This window comes from Mauremys mutica, chromosome 2, assembly GCF_020497125.1.
Source record: "Mauremys mutica isolate MM-2020 ecotype Southern chromosome 2, ASM2049712v1, whole genome shotgun sequence".
Taxonomy (NCBI): Eukaryota; Metazoa; Chordata; order Testudines; family Geoemydidae; genus Mauremys; species Mauremys mutica.
In genome coordinates, this window is record NC_059073.1 from 145,655,079 (window position 1) to 145,673,684 (window position 18,606).

Below are 18,606 nucleotides of genomic sequence, written 5' to 3' on the forward strand. Positions count from 1 at the left end.
GCTGCTCCAAGGTTTACAGCCAGGGCTGTCCTTAGGCATAGGCAGAACAGGCAGCCGCCTAGGGCACCACTAGGTCTGGGGGCACCGCTCTGCCGGGAGCCAGAACAGAGGGGAAGCAGTGGAGCATGTAAGAGCCGGGCTGCTGGGTCCTAGAGAGAGCTGAATGCAGCACAGGCTGAGGGAGGGGATTGGCTGCTGGGGTCTCTGGGAAGGGGTGGGGGTAGGGTTGGGGAAGGAGCTCACCTGTGAGTGTGACTCTTTCCCCCGGCTGAGGTGAGGTGAGGCAGGCTCTGCAGCTCTGGAACCAGTATCCTTTGTTGTCCCCCATAACATCCATTCTTCTCCCCCCTGCCCCATGGAGCACCCCCTCCTTTCTCCCTCCTCCCCAGGAGCATCCCTCTCTCTCCCCTCCCTCCCCTCCGTCAGGGCTGGGTTGGGGGAGGTGCTGGGGGTAGGTGGTGGAAGGAGGCTGGCTGGCTGGCTGCTGAGGAATAGCCAGGATTGGAATGTCACACGGGGCTGGGCTGGGGTTAGCCAGATGTGTGAAAAATCAGGACAGGGGGTTGGGGTAGGGTGACCAGATGTCCCTATTTTATAGGGCCAGTCCCAGTTTTGGGGTCTTTTTTTATATAATCTCCTTTTACACACACACACACACACCCCATCCTGATTTTTCACACTTGCTGTCTGGTCACTTTAGGTGGGGGTAATTGGTGCCAATATAAGACAAAGCCCCAAATATCGGGACTTGCCCTATAAAATCAGGACATCTGGATCTGGTCACCCTAGCTGGGGAGTGCCTCTCCCCCGGGCTGGCAGTGATCCATCTCATCCGGGGGGAGCTGCACAGGGCAGGCTGAGCTGCTGTGGCTCCATGGGTGACCTGTCCCTGAGATCAGATGCTGTGCTAACTTCACCATGGTCCATTGGGCTGGTGGTGGTGCCCATTGGCGTGTGATTGGACCTGAGAGTTTGCTGCTGCTGTTGCCACTCTGCACCCCAAGAGGTGGATTTTGGGGTCTACTGCAGCTGTTGTACCAGCAGGCTGGGGGGTGAGCCAAGCATGAAAGTAGTGCTGTGTTGCCATTTAGATTGTCATTTAACAACTTTGTTTGCCAAAAAGTCTTGCTAACAATCCTGAATCCAATTTCAATATTTAAAAAAAAAAAAAATCAATATCTTAGCCAAAAACAGAAAATTAAGTTGTTGACAATTATTAGTGACAGGTTTGGTTTGAGGCAGGGAGTGGGCCAGTTTTCATCAGAGAAACAAAAAATGTTGACTGACTTTCCTATAGCCTGTTACTCCTGATAAGAGCCCTCCAACAACTGTAATATGCTCATCTCCTTACCAGTGTATAGAGCAGGGGTCGGCAACCTACAGCACACGTGCCAGAGTTGGCAGGTGAGCTGATTTTTGATGGTACGCAGCGGCAGGCTGAGCGGCTCAGCCCATCACTGCTCTGGGGTTCCGGCTGCTGCCCTATTGCCAGCTGGGATCCCGGTCACCGGCCCCACTCAGCAGCTGCTGCTGGCCTGGGGACCCCCAAGGAACCCCAGGCTGGCAACGGGCTGAGCAGGCCAGCTGAACCACTCAACCTGCTGTCAGCCTGGGGTTCCATTCACTCAGCCGGCAGCGGGCTGAGTGGGCTGGTGGCGGGCTGAGCAGGGCCGGTGGAGGGTTGAGTGGCTCAGTCTGCTGCCAGTCTGGGGTGCTGGCAGCACTCAGCCGACTGCTACTCCGGGGTTCCGGCTGTCGGCCCCTTGCCAATCAGGAGCCCAGCCGCCGGCCCCACTCTGCCTCCTGCCAGCCTGGGTGAGCAGAACCCCAGGCTGGTAGCAGGCTGAGGGGGGTTGGCGGCCGGAATCCTGGCTGGCAGGAGTTGGTGGTCAGAACCCCAGACCAGCAGCAGGCTGAGCAGGGCCTGGGACCCTTGTCTAGGGTTCCAGCCACCAGTTCCGCTCAGCCCGCTGCCAGTCTGGGGTTTCATTTACTCAGCGTGGGGAGAGGGATAGCTCAGTGGTTTGAGCATTGGCCTGTTAAACCCAGGGTTATGAGTTCAAGCCTTGAGGAAGCCACTTAGGGATCTGGAGTAAAAAATTGGTCCTGCTAGTGAAGGCAGTGGGCTGGACTCAATGACCTTTCAAGGTCCCTTCTAGTTCTAGGAGATTGGTATATCTCCAATTATTGGCTAGCAGTGTCCTGAGCAGGACTGGTGGCCAGCACCTCAGATAATAACAATAGTTTATTTATATAATGTAGACATAGAGAGAGACCTTCTACAAACATTAAAATGTATTACTGGCACGAGAAACCTTAAATTACAGTGAAGTTGGCACACCACTTCTGAAAGGTTGCTGAACTGCTATAGACTGACCATATGTTGTACTAAGATTCTCCTGATTTTTTTTTTCTGTGAGTCAGTATAGCTTTTGCCAGCCCAGAAGTTGGGCAGCCAATGTTTTACGTTTTCACAATGTTTTCTTCAACTTTCATAAAGTAAATACATAGTTAATATGAGTTAAAAAGGCCAGGGACACTTCCTTGTGAAGAATCTGTACAGCAGATCATGCTAGAGCTGTGAAAATGTCAGTTTTTGATGGAACTTTAGAGGCAGTGATTTATCATGTATTTTATCATGTGAATGTGCTGCTATTGCTAGTGTCTTTCCAAACAAAAATAAGGTACAATAGGACTTCTGTAACATTTCTGCTACCTTAATCTAGATGAGATGATTCTGTGCTTACTTCATTTTGATCACTTTGTGTTTTACCTAGCAGTAAAACTAGGGTTATATTTTCCCACTGTTTGGAAACGCAGCTTATTAAACTGATTTTGCAGCCAAAAAAGCCAGAAAGATTGCTTTTAAATAAAAACAAATCTTTGTTTCAATACCTCTTCATATAAATTTCCAATAAAATTTTGACAAATTAAAAAAATTATATTATTTGCATCATTCTGTCAAATCAGAATTTTTTCTATAGTGCTACTTCTTTAGTGCTAGTGCTTCAGTATTACAGCGTGCTTAATTAAGTTAAACTGGTTTTAATAACGTGAATGTGGCAAGTTTTCCAATACTGTATGCTTATATTTGTGTTGCTAAGAGCAGATCAGGGACAGGGGCACCAGTTTAATAATCTCGCCTAGGGCACCAGAAATCCTAAGGACGGCCCTGTTTACAGCGCTCAGTGTCTCCAGTGATTTCTTCCTAAAGCTGCTGCCCCCAAGGATATAACAACGTGGCAATGAGGATGGGATCTCTGCTGCCCCAGCAACAGAAGGAAGTAGAAGTTAAGGTACAAAAACAAACAAACAAACCTTGTTTGCTGCTGGAAGGGGGTGAAAACTGGCTTGTTTGCACTGACTGTGAAACTGAAACTAAAACTATGGCTACACTTACAAGGCTACTGGAACCTTTTGAGGAGACTATAGTGCAATGGCATGTATATACTGAGCGTTTTGAGCTTTTTGTTATTGCAAATGACATTACAGAAGCAAAGAAGGTGCCAATATTCTTAAGTGTTGTAGGGGCTAAGACCTACTCCCTGCTACGCAGCTTACTAAACCCTGTTAAGCCAGAGACCAAATCTTACAGTGACATTGTGGAAATCCTGGGATCCCATTTTAATCCCAAACCACTGGTAATCGCTGAAAGATATAGGTTCCACAAAAGAGACCAGAAAGGAGATGAAACAGTTGTACAATTTGTAGCAACTTTGAGAAAGCTGGCAGAACACTGTGAATTTAAGGAGATATTAAATGAGGCCCTACGTGACAGGTTAGTGTGTGGCCTGCACAGTGAAGCTATACGAAAGTGCCTATTGACAGAAGCTCAGCTTCCCTTACAGAAGGCCATTGATATTGCTGTCTCCATGGAACTGGCTACAAAGGAGGCACAATCCATCAATGCATCCTCTGGGGTGCATAAGGTGTCACAAGAACCTACCCACAAAACTGTGGGGAGTCAGGAATGTTACCGCTGTGGTAAGCCGGGTCATCGTGCATCAGAATGCTGGTGTAAGGACCTAGTGTGTCGATACTGTGGCAAAAAGGGACACATTGAGTGTGCCTGTAAACAAACACAAAAAAAAAGGCCTGTGGTCTGGCCGACCAAAAAGGGAAATCTGCATACCCTAGAGCAGACCCAGGATGACCAAGGGGATACCTCCTCACAAGAAGAAGAGCCACTCCACGTTTTGTCTTTGGCAGTGGGCTCACATGAATACTGGGTAACCCTGTTGTTGGACGGCAAACCTATACGCATAGAACTGGATACCGGTGCAGCCGACTCGCTGGTCTCAGAGACTGTGTATAAAGAAAAGCTACAGCATCTTCCACTTAAAGCAACAAAAACAGTGCTATTGAAGAGAAGGCAAGAGCTTGTTATGTCATGTCAGGGTGTGAGGAATGCACCTCAGTGGGCACCCCTACATCCATGGGACTGGCCTGAAAAGCCTTGGCAACGTATTCACATTGACTTCGCTGGCCCCCTTGAAGGAAGCATGTTCTTGGTGGTGGTAGATGCCCATTCTAGATGGCCAGAAGTATCTATACTGCAGTCCACTACTGCAGAGAGTACTATCCAAAAACTACGAGGACTCTTTAGTCGTTTCGGTCTGCCAGAACAACTTGTGAGTGACAACGGACCGCAGTTCGTCTCTCAGGAGTTTCAGAAGTTTATGAAGGCAAATGGGATACACCACATCACGTCAGCACCATATCATCCATCCACTAATGGATTAGTTGAAAGATTTGTGCAGACAATGAAACAAGCCTTGAAATCGGCAAGGGGACAATTATTCATTCAAAAGCGTCTGGACACCTTCTTATTATCCTACAGAAACACACCTCATGCTACGACCAAGGCATCCCCGGCCTTTCTAATGATGGGACGACAACTGCGCACTTGCTTTGATCAGCTGAAACCTTCTGAACCCCGACAAATTGTGCAACGTCAGCAGCAAGATCAAGTCATCAGGTGTGCACCCAGAGAAAAAGACCGGACCTTTAGTCCGGGACAGCCGGTTTTGGCTTGGAATTATACTTCTGGAGCTAAATGGGTCCCTGCCACTGTCATTGCTCAAACATGACCTGTTTCCTACACAGTCCGGACTGCAGAAGATCTCACCTGGCGGCGACATGTAGATCAGCTGCTGCCAGGTCATGCCAGTCCTCAGGATACATCGTCAGTTGAGTTGCCTGACTTCACCACCTCCAGTGAGACACCGAATCAAGAGTCACTTGTTCCTGACTTTTCCCCTCCATTACTGCCAGCGGCAGAGATACCTCTCTGCCCGGCACAAGCTGATACCCCATTCTCACCCCTTCGCCCTACAAACCCTGAGCCCATTGTCAGGCCTGCGCCCAAGACACTCTCGGGTGCAACAACACCAGAAGTCCGCCGTAATCCACCTAGAGACAGAAGGCCTCCTCGTCGGCTGGATCTTTAGCTAGGGCGAACCCACGGTTATGGGGCAAAATAATCCCCGGGAATGGAGGCAGTCTACCCTCCTTCTCTAGTTAGTATTTGTTTTATTTTGGGGACCTTCTTATTAAGGGGGGAGGAATATGTTGTGTATTTGGTTGTCATGGTAATAGAATCTTGTGTTGCTATGGCAACTGAGTCGTATTATTAGGGGATAGCCCAGCCTGTTTTGGCTAGCTGTTGGTTAGTTCTGTGTGTAGCAATAAATAGCTGCTCCAAGGTTTACAGCTCTCTGTGTCTCCAGTGATTTCTTCCTAAAGCTGCTGCCCCCAAGGATATAACACATCTATTTAGCTTAACAAACAGAAGGTCGAGGGGTGACTTGATCCCAGTCTGTCAGTACCTACATGGGGAACAACGATGGGAACTAGATAATCACAATGGTCCCTATGAATCCTGACTCAGCTACCTCCTGACAAGCTCGCTGCTGGACTCCCGTCCCATCTGGAGCTGGTGGGGTCCCCTGCATTAGTGTTGAGGTGCCCACCAGGGGAGAGGGGCCTGCAGGCTCAGCTTGCTTCCTTGCTGATACCCTCCGCACTCAAATGCGCCCCAGAGTCTTATCCTACTGCCAAACGACTCCAGACCAATGGACCAACAAAGGGTCACAGTGCGCAGTTCTGCCTCCACTAGTGCTTTCCTCCCTAGTCATCCAGCAGGGCAGCAAGCTCCTGTGCAAACCCCAGAGCAGGGTGACAGGCCATAGTGTTAGCCAGGCCTGGGAGGAGGCCTGGGTGGAGTTCTCAGTCTAGTTGGGTGGTTAGCTCTTGATCTAGGTCTCTGTGGTCCCGATGACTAGTGAGGAAAGATGCACATTCATGGCCACTCCTGCTGTAGTAAGTAACCCTGGCAAAGGGGTTATTTTTAAAGAACCCTGCCTCTGCAGCGTTTGTGGCTGACTTGGAAACAGACCTTCTACCTGAGCCTGGCTGGTCTCTGGATTCCCCCAGTACCTTCCGTCAGCTCGATGGCCAACGAGCCATGTACCAGCTGGTCAAAGTGGGGCAAGGGAAAGAGAAACAACTTTGTTGACACCTTAAATGGCTGCTTCTTGGAACAGCTAATTTTAGAGCACAGGAGAGGAGACGCTCTGCTCATTCTTGGCTCATTCCTAAGTAACCTACAGGAGTTGGTTGATGTGGTAACTGTAGCCGAACCACTAAGTAATATTGGTCACAACATATTAAGTGCAACATCTTCAGGGGAGGAACTGTATCAAACCCCAGCAGCTGGCGCTACATTTTAAAAGGAAGATTAAAAAACCAAGCCAAACTGAGGATGCTCGCCCAAAAGACCCTAAATCCGGAAGCAAGGAAATGAAAGACTAGATGATCATGATGGTCCCTTGTGACATTAAAGTCTATGAATCTATGAAATGCTTTGATTCAGCACCGAGGCTACTAAAACAGCCAGGACAGTGTATTTCTAAACAAGCAAACAGGAAAGCAAGAAATCAACCAGTGTGGGTACATTTCAAGGTTCAAAAGGGGAGCTGAGGCAAACAGGTATCTTCCCGAAAACCAATTGACCCATTGAAGCTGATAGAAAACAGTCAAAGGCATCCCCACACATGACAAGAGATTCTCAAAGCAGGAAGATTGCGGGAGGATTGGTGGGACTGCCGGGTTGCCAAGGCTAAAGGGAGCAATTAAGGAGGATAATGACATTGCAGAGAAATGAATCTATTCCTTTGCATCAGTCTTTGCCACTGAGGCTACAGGGGAGAATACCTACTCCAGAACTTCTCTTTTGGGGTAGTAAACATGAGGCACTAGCAGCAAGGGAGGTGTGGGAACAAACTCATAATTTAAAGGCCTGCCCATCAAGGCTGGATAGACAGAATAATTTGAACTCTTCACACACTTATCAGTCACTGGTCCCCAGGGCCAGCTGAGGCTCATTAAGGCCTTGTAGTGGGGTGGTTACCCCGCTCCTGCCCTGAAGGAGTTAAAAGCAGCCCTGAGGAGGGCTGTGGCTGGGAGAAAGCAGCTACTAAGCTGGTTGGGGAAGCAGCTAAAGCTGGCCCTATACGAGGGCTGGGGCCAGAAGCCAGAGAGAGACTCTCTCTCTAGCTTTGAGAGGGAGATGGACCTGGCTGCTGGGAGCTGAGAAGGTACCTGGAGTGGAGCAGGGCTGGGGGAAGGCCAAGGGAGCTGGGGAGCTCTGGCCTGGACACCCCCCAGGCTGTGGCCTAGTGGAAGACCCATTAGGTACTGGGGTTGCAGGAGGCAGCCTATGAGTAGGCAGAGGCAGCAGGTCCAAACCCCCCTTGCCAGGGGCGGCTCTAGGTATTTTGCCGCCCCAAGCACGGCAGGCAGGCTGCCTTCGGCGGCTTGCCTGTGGGAGGTCCCCGGTCCCGCGGATTCCGTGGCATGCCTGCGGGAAGTCCGCCGAAGCCGTGGGACCAGCGGACCCTCCTCAGGCATGCTGCCGAAGGCAGCCTGCCTGCTGCCATCGCGGCGACCGGCAGAGCGCCCCCCGTGGTTTGCCGCCCCAGGCACGCGCTTGGCGTGCTAGTGCCTGGAGTCGCCCCTGCCCCTTGCCTATGATGAGTGGCTTTTGCACTTCAGTCTGCCCCAGTGAGTGGGGGCTAGATGGTGACTAGCAGTAGCCCATGACTGAGGCTAGGTGGGGATAGAGGTTTGGGGGTTCCCTTGGGTGGGGAGACCCTGAGACTGTGGGGATATCGCCAGGGGGCAGCACCCCAAAGACAAGGGGTCCTGGGAGGGACATGGGGGCCAGCAGCAGCGGGACACTGGCCTGCAGAGGGTGCTCCAGAGGCTGGACGAGCTAATTCCCTGAGAGACCAGCAGTAGGCGCCGCAGCAGGGAGCCCCACCTCCCCACAGGCCCCGATTCTGCAGTGTGCCAGGAGACCCCCCCTGGGTATTGGGGTTGAAGCGCTCTGAAGAGGTTGACAAATGCAGAGGTTGAGTGGCTAATACTATACTGGCCAGCAGCAGGGGAGCGAACGTGCCTATCTTTAAAAAGGTTCCACGGGAGAACCAGACTATTATTGATTATTTGCATTGTGCCAGGTGCTGTACAAACACACAACACTGCCATATTTCAGGACTAGGCAAGGCAGGACTAGGACTAGACAGAGAGCCGTACTTCAGGACTATACTTCAGGACTGGGGTCATAGTAGATCACAAGCTAAATATGAGTCAACAGTGTAATACTGTTGCCAGAAAAGCGAACATCCTTCTGGGCTGTATTAGCAGGAGTGTTGTAAGCAAGACACGAGAAGTAATTCTTCTGCTCTACTCCACACTGATTAGGCCTCAATTGGAGCATTGGTTTCAGAGTGGTAGCCGTGTTAGTCTGTATCACGCAAGCTTATGCCCAAATAAATTTGTTAGTCTCTAAGATGCCACAAGGACTCCTCCTTGTTTTAACTGGAGTATTGTGTCCAGTTCTGGGCTCCACATTTCAGGAAAGATGTGGACAAATTGGAGAAAGTCCAGAGAAGAGCAACAAAAATGATTAAAGGTCTAGAAAACATGACATATAAGGAAAGATTGAAAAAACTGAGTTTGTTTAGTCTGGAAAACAGAAGACAGAGAGGGGACATGATAACAGTTTTCAAGTTTGTAAAAGCTTGTTACAAGGAGGAGGAAGAGAAATTGTTGTTTTTAATCTCTGAGGACAGGACAAGAAGCAATGGGTTTAAATTGCAGCAAGCGAGGCTTAGGTTGGACATTAGGAAAAACTTCCTGTCAGGATGGTTAAGCACTGGAATAAATTGCCTAGGGAGGATGTGGCGCCTCCATCATTGGAGGTTTTTAAGAGCAGGTTAGACAAACACCTATCAGGGATGGTCTAGATAATACTTAATCCTGCCTTCAGTGCGGGGGACTGGACTAGATGATCTCTCAAGGTTTCTTCCAGTCCCATGAGTCTATGAAACTGATCACCAGGGACCAATGAAGGAAGTTAAGTGCATTGCTGGGAAGCTAAATGATTTATCTGCATCAATTTCCCCTGCTATGGGTGTTGCAAGAATACCCACCCTGCACCTGCTGTTTCCTGGTAATAAGAATGAGGTGTTGCTAGAGACCAAGGTATCGGAAGAAGAGGTACGGGAATAAACTGGTCATTTAAAAAACAATAAGTCACCAGGCCCAGATGGTCCAGCCAAGAGTTCTAAAGAGATAGAGGCTGAGCTGCCGGGAAAAAGAGGCAATCTGTCATGAACAGCAGCAATGGTAGCCGAGGATTGAGGGTGGTAAGCATTGAACCTGTATTTAAGGAAGGCTGTAGGTGGGGAATTACAGAGCAGTGAGTAATCCATCCAAGGCAGAGAAACAAAAATATCAGAATAAAACTCGGGAAGGTGGTGATGTGATAGGGGCTAGCCAGCCTGGTTTCTGCAAAGGGAACATACTCATTCTTTAAACAGGTCAATAAAGTAGTGGGCAAAGGACAGCCGGTTGACATGGGACTTTCACAACATCCCTCCCAAGAGGCTGCCTAAGAGGGTAAGTAGACACGGCCCGAGAGGCAAAGTAATGTCATAGATCATATATGGTCTGGGGAGCCGTAATTCAACCCCAACGTAGCTGCACTGTCCCGGAGCACCTCCTTGTGGCACGACACAGTATTTCATCCACTCCGCCACTCTCTGGACTTCACTGGTCTGGGACCGCAGCGACAAGGCCCTCCGGCCAGGTAAGGCTACCTTTCTGGGGTAGCGACGTCCCCAGTGGGTGATGTCCGGTAACACAGCGTCTGTTCCGCCCCTACCCGGGCACCTTTTCTGCCTCACACGTCTTCCAGAGCAGCCGCTCACAGGGCTTCCCTCAGCAAGACTCAGACCCAGCCAAAAATACAAACTAAGCAACTTCCTCCACCCATCAACTCCCTTGTAGGTTCTCCCTTCACCTGCCTCCTGCCAGGCCCTTCCCAGAGAACAGCCCACCTCTCCTGGGCCAGCTCCTCCCAGCTAGCCTTGTAACTCCTTCCTGAGCCTGACCAATCCTCCAAGGTCAGGCTCTTTGGGTCTAATTAACACTTCTCATTCTGTGTGGGTCATCAGCGTGGTTGGAATCTTTAGCTGCACCCCACAGACCTCTGCCGCTAGAGCTAACAAGTAACTGTCACTAGTAGTAGGTTGTTATCCTCTGTATCCAGCTACTGGATGCGCATTATGCAGACACACACTTTATCAGCAAGTTTCACAGACCTGTGCTTCTAACAGAGGAACACAGATTCAGGCACCTTGGGTTCCATTCCAGGTCCGGGCGGGGAGTGTTCTTTAGAGGGAATAGCCCCTTCTGTCCCTGTCCCCTCTAGATTGTCCATGACAGTCTCTTTGCTGGTGTTCAGCACCACAGTGCCAAGCACCAATTGCAGGGACAGTCCTTCTTAGCTCATGCAGCCTCAGGCTGGAACATGCTCCATCGCTCTGTGGGGATGGCACATGTAGGCGCTTTGAGGGGATGAAGCATCCTCAGGGCACATGAAATCTAGCCACCCTACCAAACTCTAATAAGTCCCGAGTGAGATGTACAGACTGCAATTTTTCAAAGCCTTGCAATTTTGCCAAAGGTGGGTGAATTTTCACATGGGCAGCACAAGGTGATCTCTTCACCAGATTTCAAGCCCCTGTTCCAAAGCATGCAGAATCTAGGGCTTCTCAATGAAACCGCTGAAAGAAAATTTTTAGTTGGGGGAAAACCCTGTATATTTCTCACCTCATTCAGAGAAACTACTGAAACATTTTTTGTTGAAACTCTGCCCCCTCAAATTAAGCCTGTGGCAGACACCCAGCATGGAAAATTTCAGCCTGAAAGAATCAAATTTGGCAAAGCTATAAGCATCTGAAAACAGGATCTCATAATGGGACATATCAGGCGACCTTAATTACATGTGCCGCTACCTGTAATAATTGGTCTAGAGATGGGCGATTGGGAACCCAGCTTCCGTTCTCTCTGTCCCATAACACAAGAACAAGGGGGCATTCGATGAAGTGAAGATGCGGGAAACTGATAAAAGGAAAGAGTGTTTTGCACAAGGCATGATTAGACTGTGGAACTCTCTGCCACTGGATGTCAAGCCTTTTGCAAGTTTGAAAAAGGGGTTGGACATTTATATGGTTAGCCAGAATATCCCGGAGTTCATGTTAAAGCTAACATGAATTTTGGGGGGGAATTAAATCTTGTGCTTCAGGAATTAGGGGGAGACTTAAATGGGGTCAGGTTATCCCACATCTGCTACCACAGGGTACTCAGGGCTGGTGCTTCCACTAGGCGACCCTAGGCGGTCACCTAGGGTGGCAGCATTTGGGGGGTGGCATTTTGCCGCCCTCGGCAGAAATTTGGCTGGGGGGGGTCCTTCCGCTCTGGGTCTTCGGTGGAAATTCACCAGCGGGTCCTTCACTTGCTCTGGGACCGCTGCCGAAGTGCCCCAAAGACACGGAGTGGAAGGACCCCCACTGCCAAATGCTCAGAGGAGGAGCGCTGTTGCCTAGGGCGGCCAAAACCCTGGTGCCACTCCTGAGGGGACTTACTCCTTTTTCTGCAGCATCTGGTGCTATCACCGTCATAGATAGGCTACTATGCTGGCTGGATCTCAGTCTGATCCAGTTTGACTGTTCCTGTGTTCCTGTGACTTTCAAAAAGCCTTTGGCAAAGTCCATAACAAGAGGAAATCAATCAGTCATAGATTGGAGGGCTAAAGTTCAGGTATGGCTTGGAAACTGGCCAACTCACCACTGATTAATTTTTGTGATGACCATAAGTGAGTGGCAGGTGCCACGAGGGTCTATGCTAGGTCCAGCTTAGCTCAGTATATTAGAAGGCATCTCGGCCGATTTGATCATGGGAGATATAACTCGCGGTGGACCCATGCCACAGCACCTTGACGTGACACCCGTGCAGTGACGCCAGCTTGGACCAAAGCAGCTGGGAACCAGTAAAGATGAACCGCGGGGTTCTGCTCTCTGAGCACAGAGGCCGCCACTCGCCTGTGAGCGAACAGACAGAGGCCTGAGCTGGAAACCACCAGCTGCTTCTGCGATTGTTCCCAGCTGCCTGGCGCTGAGCTGTGGTCCCCGACGGGGGCCGACCCCCAGCTCTGGTGAGTCAGAGAAGACAGCGGCTGCAATGAGGAGGCTGGGAACCTGGAAATCACCCCCAAACCATGTATTAACTGGGCCAGGCACGGTCCCACCCAGCTGCAATGAAAGCACCTGATGGTTGGGCTTAGGATCTGGTGCTGCCTTGCTGACGTGAACAGGAGCAGGGACTAAGTACCTCTCTAAGGCAGAGGGGAAGATACCAGGGCCCCAGGGATGGGGTGCAGGGAGCCCACGGAGGAGGCAGGGGGAGAGGAAACCGGCCCCCAACAGAGTAGAGCCTGTGGTGGTTGCTGCCTCCTGTGTCTGGTTAGTTTCTGTGGTGAGCATCTCTGCAGAAAGCCAGGGGCGTAGGAGGAAGGAACAGCAGCAGGGGTCGGGGGGGGGAGGGGGGACAGCAGGACCTCAACACTCCTTTTTAAGGTCTCTCCGGCTTTCAGAAGCTCTCACTGGCCCAGCCAAACCCCTCCACCTCCTTCACTTGGGCTATAAAAGCCACCGCGAGAGCGCTGGCCAGCCATTCCAGCAATCGTCGGGCTCCAATGGCTTCAATACTCGTCCTCCCATTGCTCTTCGCTGTGGCCACAGGTAAGAAGTGAGGGAGGGGTAGGCTTGCTTCCCATCCCCCCCACCTCCATTGCCAGGCCCCAGCCGGGAGCCAGCCAAGAGCGCCAATGGGTTTTAGGAGCCATGCGCTGCTAACAGGCAGGTGCATCTGCTTCTGGACCAGCGAGATGGGAGGGGGCAAACAGAGTTATGGTCCAAAGGGCTCTGGGGTTTGCCGGCCAACCAGCAGGTCAGGCCCAGTCACGCTGGTGAGAACAATGAGTCAATCCAGAATTGTAGAACGTGGACCCAGCCGGCTCCGACAGGCGCTCAGCGGCATGGAGAGCTCTGCCTGGTAATGCCAGCCTCGTGGCATGTGCTAATTTCACCAGCGCCCCGGCTGCGGGGATCAGGTGATTAGGTCAGCGTCTCCGCTTTCCTTTCAGGCAAAAAGAGAATTTTTCGCCTTTAAGGCTGAAGAGAAACACGTGGACCTCAAAACATGCCAGCCCCAGGAGGCCAATAAAAAGACCCTCCCCCTTGTTAATTTCAAATCTCATGATTTTGGAGGCCTGACTCCTGAGTTTTAGACACTCGGGGCTGACCGCTCTGCTCGCTGAGCTAGCAGAATCCACAGAGCGTGGCAACAGAGGCGGGTAGGAAGGGAAGCTGGCGATTTGCTTTTGGATTTGCCTGCCTCTTCCTCTGATGCCTCTGGTCTTGGGTATTATCAGAGGCAGGGTCCTGTCTGGGCTGGGCCCTGGTTCTGCTCTGGTGGTCTGGCGAGTCCCACCATGTTCCTGTGGACAAGGCTCCCACGGTGCAGCTAGACCAGTTTTCCGTAGCTTTAGGGCAGAGACTGTCTCTTTGTTGTGTGTTTGTACATTGCCTGGCATAACGGGGTCCTGGTAATTCAAATATATCATCATCATAATATAATGTTCCTCCTGAGGATTTTGGGATGCTCCAGACAGCAGCAGATCCTGCTTAGCCCTTCCTTTTGGTATCTATTACTAGAAAAGCTCAGTTTTTTTTCTTGCGTGTTAATGGAAAGGGTAATGAATGGACTTCAATGGTTCAGACACAGGTTTGATACAGGAGTGGGTGGGTGAGATTCTGTGGCCTGCGTTGTGCAGGAGGTCAGACTAGATGATCATAATGGTCCCTTCTGACCTTAAAGTCTATGAGTCCTATGAATGACCCACCGGGGCAGACATGCCCCCCCCCATTGGCATAACCCCACAGGAATCAACAGTCACACCCAGGAAGACACTGGTTCTGTACTTCCCGGAGAACCTCTGATCCTGTAGCCTGCCCTTGTAGTGTCTCTTTGTATCTTGAGACATCCCATTGGCAAGGTGAGACTGATGCACACTGCATGCAGAACGTGTTATTATCTAGAGTTCAAGATTTACCAGGCTGAATGGCAGAAACGCTGTGGGGCTGGCCGTGGGGACAGAGCGTGACACACCAGATACGGGTTGGGAGCTCACATTCTCCTGGGGGAAGCGCCCCTGGGCCAGCTAGAGGGCATTACAAGTCCACAGGGCTCTGCGCACCTCACACTTGTCTTTGTTTGGCAGTGTTTGCCGGCCAAGATTTGGTTCCCACGCGATGTTTGCAAGGACCCAAGTTCTGGTGCCAGGATGTGGCCACGGCCGTGGAATGCCAGAGAGAGCAGTACTGCACGAGCCTCTGGGCCGACGTTCCTCTGGTGAGTGCTAGAGCCGCGTCCATCTCTCGTCCCCCGTTTCTTTGGGCGGGTGCTGGAGCCGTGTCTGGCTCTCTGTCCCCCTTTCCTTGGGCGGGTGCTGGAGACGTTTCCGGCTCTCTGTCCCCCTTTCCTTGGGCGGGTGCTGGAGCCGCGTCCAACTCTCCCCAACCCCTTTTTCATGCCGCGTCCTTTCCCCGCTTGCTGCCCATGCAGGGAGCGAGGGGAGAGGAACTGACTGCAGTTGGGTGACAAAAGGTGGGGTGAGGGGACAGCACGGAGGGGTGCTGAGTGGCTGCAGCTGAGGTTGCAGGAGCCACTTATGACCCACAGGCGAGTCAACCCAGCCAGCTGCCCCTGCTTCTCTCCCTGCCCCCCAGCACCAGGGAGGAGCTGGGGCAGCTAGTGAGGCAATGGCAGGAGCCAGCCACTGCAGCAGCCCTTCCACTCCACAACCCAAGTTCTTCACCTTCTGCTTCCAACTCCACTACCCTCCCTTATCCCATCCCCCTAGCTCCACCCCCTTGACGCCCACCTCCCCACTCCAGGCCAAGATAGGCAAAACTTCACTTGTGTCGGTGAGGAAGGGTGGTACAGTGGTGAAGGCACTAGCCTGCCCTGCCACAGACTCCCTGAGTGACCTTGAGCAGGTCACGTTGTCTCTCTGTGCCTCAGTTTCCCCGTCTGGAAAATGGGGAGCATAGCACAGCCCTGCCTCCTGGCGGGGGGGTGGGTGTTGAAATGATAAATTTAGAGCTGTTTTTTTCCCTCATGGGAAATTTCAAATTTTCAGCAAAAATATTGAAAACCATAATATTTCGGTTTTGCAAATGCTGCTGTGGTGCCTCCTGGGAATTGTAGTTCAGGTGCCTCATGCACCCATTCTCCTCTATGGCTGGCTATACTACATCTCCCATGATGCATTACAGTCTCCCTTCTTATTGTGGCCACCACCTCTCCCCGGTGCATCATGGGAGATGATGTTCAGCTGGGGAGCCTGGTCCATAGAGGAGGCTGGAAGCTGGAAGCACCTGAACTACAGCTCCCATGAGACACTTCGGCATCAAAATATTTTTGTTTGCTCTGGTTTTTTTGGCTGAACAAGTGACATTTCCCATGGGAAGCAGATACTTTCCAGGGAGCATTTCGCCAAGTCGAAAACCCAGTTTCCTACTGAAAAACAGCTTCAAGGGGAAATGTTCAACCAGCCTTAATAAATACACTGAAGTTTGTGCGGTGGTCTTTGGGGCAGGGAGCATGTCACTTTGTTCTGCGTTTGTGCAGCGCTTGGCACCAGGGCCCTGCCCCATAACCACCTTCCTGGGTGCTCCTGCAGTATGAATAATAACTAAGAATAATGTTAGACGAGTGATTGAGATAGATAATGGCGGGGATACTGCTGCCCTGTGGTCAGAGAAGGTAACAATGGAACACCCGGCCCAACTCCTCTGAGAACCCCTCTCGGGCTGGGCGTCCCCTACACCGCGGTTACTGCTGCCCTGGGCCTGGCCGCACTGGTCCCTGGTCCCATAGCTTCACTACAGGGCCTCTCGGTTCTCTCTGGGACAGTGGGATCAGCTGGAGGAGGAAGACGAGGCTCGGCCCCCTAACAAGAAGTGCACGCTCTGCACCCAGATTGTGGGGAAGCTCAAACAGCTGGTTGGCGATGACCCCGACGAGGTAAGTCACCCAGTGCTGCTTGTGCTGCCTGTTGGCCAGTGGTTAGAGCAGAGGGCCTGAGGAAGTGTGTGGTGGGGTGAGGAACGGTGGGATGAGGGAGAAGATGGGCGGGGGAGAGCAGAGGGCGTGATGGTGATGGGAGAGTGGGGAAGGAGAGGGAGAGGTGGGGAGTGGACCGAGGGATGATTCCCTGGCTGATGGTGAAGTTATGGGAGAGGAAAGGGTGGGCGGAGCGCGGTGCAATAGCTCACGTGTCAGGGCTCTCGCCGCAGGATGCTATCAACAAGGCCCTGAACTCCGTGTGCAGATCCGTGGGCAAACGCCTGGCCCGGACTTGCAAATCGCTGCTGAAAAAGTACAAAGATCAGCTCACGGACGGACTGCAGAATGGTGATGAGGCCGGAGACATCTGCATCAGCATCAGAATGTGCAAGGAGCCCCCAGGTGAGAGCGCGTAGGCCGCAGTTCATCCCCCATGGGAAACTTCGGCCCAGGCCCCTCGGGGCTTCTCCCAGAAACATCGACTGGGCTCTCCCTCTCCTGGCCCAGCAATCACCCGCACCCCAGGAATTGTCCCCCACAGAATTCACCCCCTCCCGCATCTCCAGGGATCCTCCCCCTGCCTTGTTCTTCCCCCATCCACTGGATTATCCCGCTAGGGCTCAGCCGCCCCCTGGCCTGTCTTGGAGGTGCTGCACAGAGGATGCCTGGGCCGGCCTAGAGCTGCTCTGACCCAGAAACGCTGGCTTTCCCTCCAGAGTTCTCCAACTGATGCCCACCGCTTGCCCCGAGGCCACGCTGATTCCCCAAAGCTTCTCGCTGCTGCTGATTGCGCCCGCCTGCGATGCACAGAACTGGCTGGCTGGAGCACGGCATAGGGCCAGCTGGGTATGTGATACCTCAAGGCAGATCCCCGGGCTGGGGGAGCGAGGTGGGGAGCGAGACTCACTGGTGCTCAGAGCATGGTGCTATAAGCCAGACCTGAAGGTGACGCTGGAGCAGCAGCCAGGACTCCTTCAACCAAGTGCTTCAGCCCGGCCTGGCCCTGTGAGGGCTGTAGTGTCTCCGGGGCCCATGTGCTCCTTGGTCTGATGTCCTGGGCAGGGTGGCTGCACACTGGGGACCGGCAGAGCTTAAAGCAGGAGCTCCACAGCTTGTGCTAAAGAGCCACGGCTCCACAGCTGAGGCTGCCCCACGCTCAGCTCTAGGGATTGGGCCTGGAGCGGGGCCTGGAGCACACACTGACGGCTACATGTGCCCACAGGGGTGGGTGCTTAGGGGACCCGCTCACCAGTGGGTGCTCCGAACGCCACCAAGGGTTATGAGCCCCAGGCAGTGTGGGCAGCTGGGGGGTTTATGGGGGGCTAGCTCAGTCGGGGCTGTGGAGGAGACGGTGGGTAGAGCCTGGAGCTGAAGGCGGAAAGCAGGACCCCTGCTGGCTAAGCTCACAGGCTGACTGCCCCACGCTGCTGTCTCCCCCATCCAGGACCACTGCAGACCGGAGCAGACAACCGGAGGACAGTGACTCTGCCAGCCCTTGGCCATCAGCTTGGCTCTGGCATCTCTTCTGCTGGATATCGTGGGCCGGATGCTGAGCCGGTGCACGTGGGCACAGCACCAGGCCATGCCGATTTGTACCAGTCGGGCATCTGACCCCCTTTTCCCCCCTGCTGCTTTTGGCTTCCTTATGAATAAAGTGCTTTGGACAACGTGTGGCTGGCTTCATGCCCCTGCTGGGCAGGGAGGACGGGCAGGCAGAAACGAGCCTTTTGGCTCCTGCGCTGCTGAGGCTGCTTGAGAAACGTTTGTCCCAGCCACAATCCTGCATCTCTCTGGCCTGTGGTCTGCCTTTCCTTCCTGCCTTATCCCAGGGCAGGGCCCTGACGGCGTCACAGGCTGGGCGTGGCTGTGGTGGCCTTGGCCCCTGCAGCTCCTTCCCCCCTCGCCCCCCAGACAAGAGCGGGGCCCGGGAGCAGGAACGGGAACGGAAGCTGTTGGCTCAGAACAAGACGCGCCCGAGGACTTGCGAGCGCAGGAGGGGAAAGTGGCCTCCAGCGAACCCGCCCCGTGTCCCGAGCTCACCGTGGTTAACGTGGAGGGAGATAT

At 52.6% G+C, this 18,606-nt stretch overlaps 1 protein-coding gene across 1 annotated transcript; it reads left to right on the top strand.

The window, feature by feature from the left end:
* The first annotated feature begins 13,007 nt into the window (after positions 1-13,007).
* Positions 13,008-18,205, top strand: LOC123364553 (antimicrobial peptide NK-lysin-like). Its single transcript, XM_045006770.1, has 6 exons — positions 13,008-13,151; positions 14,693-14,823; positions 16,390-16,500; positions 16,773-16,944; positions 17,259-17,388; positions 17,987-18,205. Exons 1-5 carry the CDS (start codon positions 13,106-13,108, stop codon positions 17,270-17,272), a joined length of 474 nt encoding a protein of 157 aa, XP_044862705.1. The 5' UTR covers positions 13,008-13,105; the 3' UTR covers positions 17,273-17,388; positions 17,987-18,205.
* The last annotated feature ends 401 nt before the right edge of the window (positions 18,206-18,606 follow it).

Excerpts from the sequence above, each read along its gene's own strand:
- LOC123364553 (XM_045006770.1), top strand. The coding sequence starts at position 13,106 with ATGGCTTCAATACTCGTCCTCCCATTGCTCTTCGCTGTGGCCACAG. Across the intron at positions 13,152-14,692 it reads GCTCTTCGCTGTGGCCACAG|TGTTTGCCGGCCAAGATTTG; the intron begins GTAAGAAGTGAG and ends TTTGTTTGGCAG. Across the intron at positions 14,824-16,389 it reads TCTGGGCCGACGTTCCTCTG|TGGGATCAGCTGGAGGAGGA; the intron begins GTGAGTGCTAGA and ends TCTCTGGGACAG.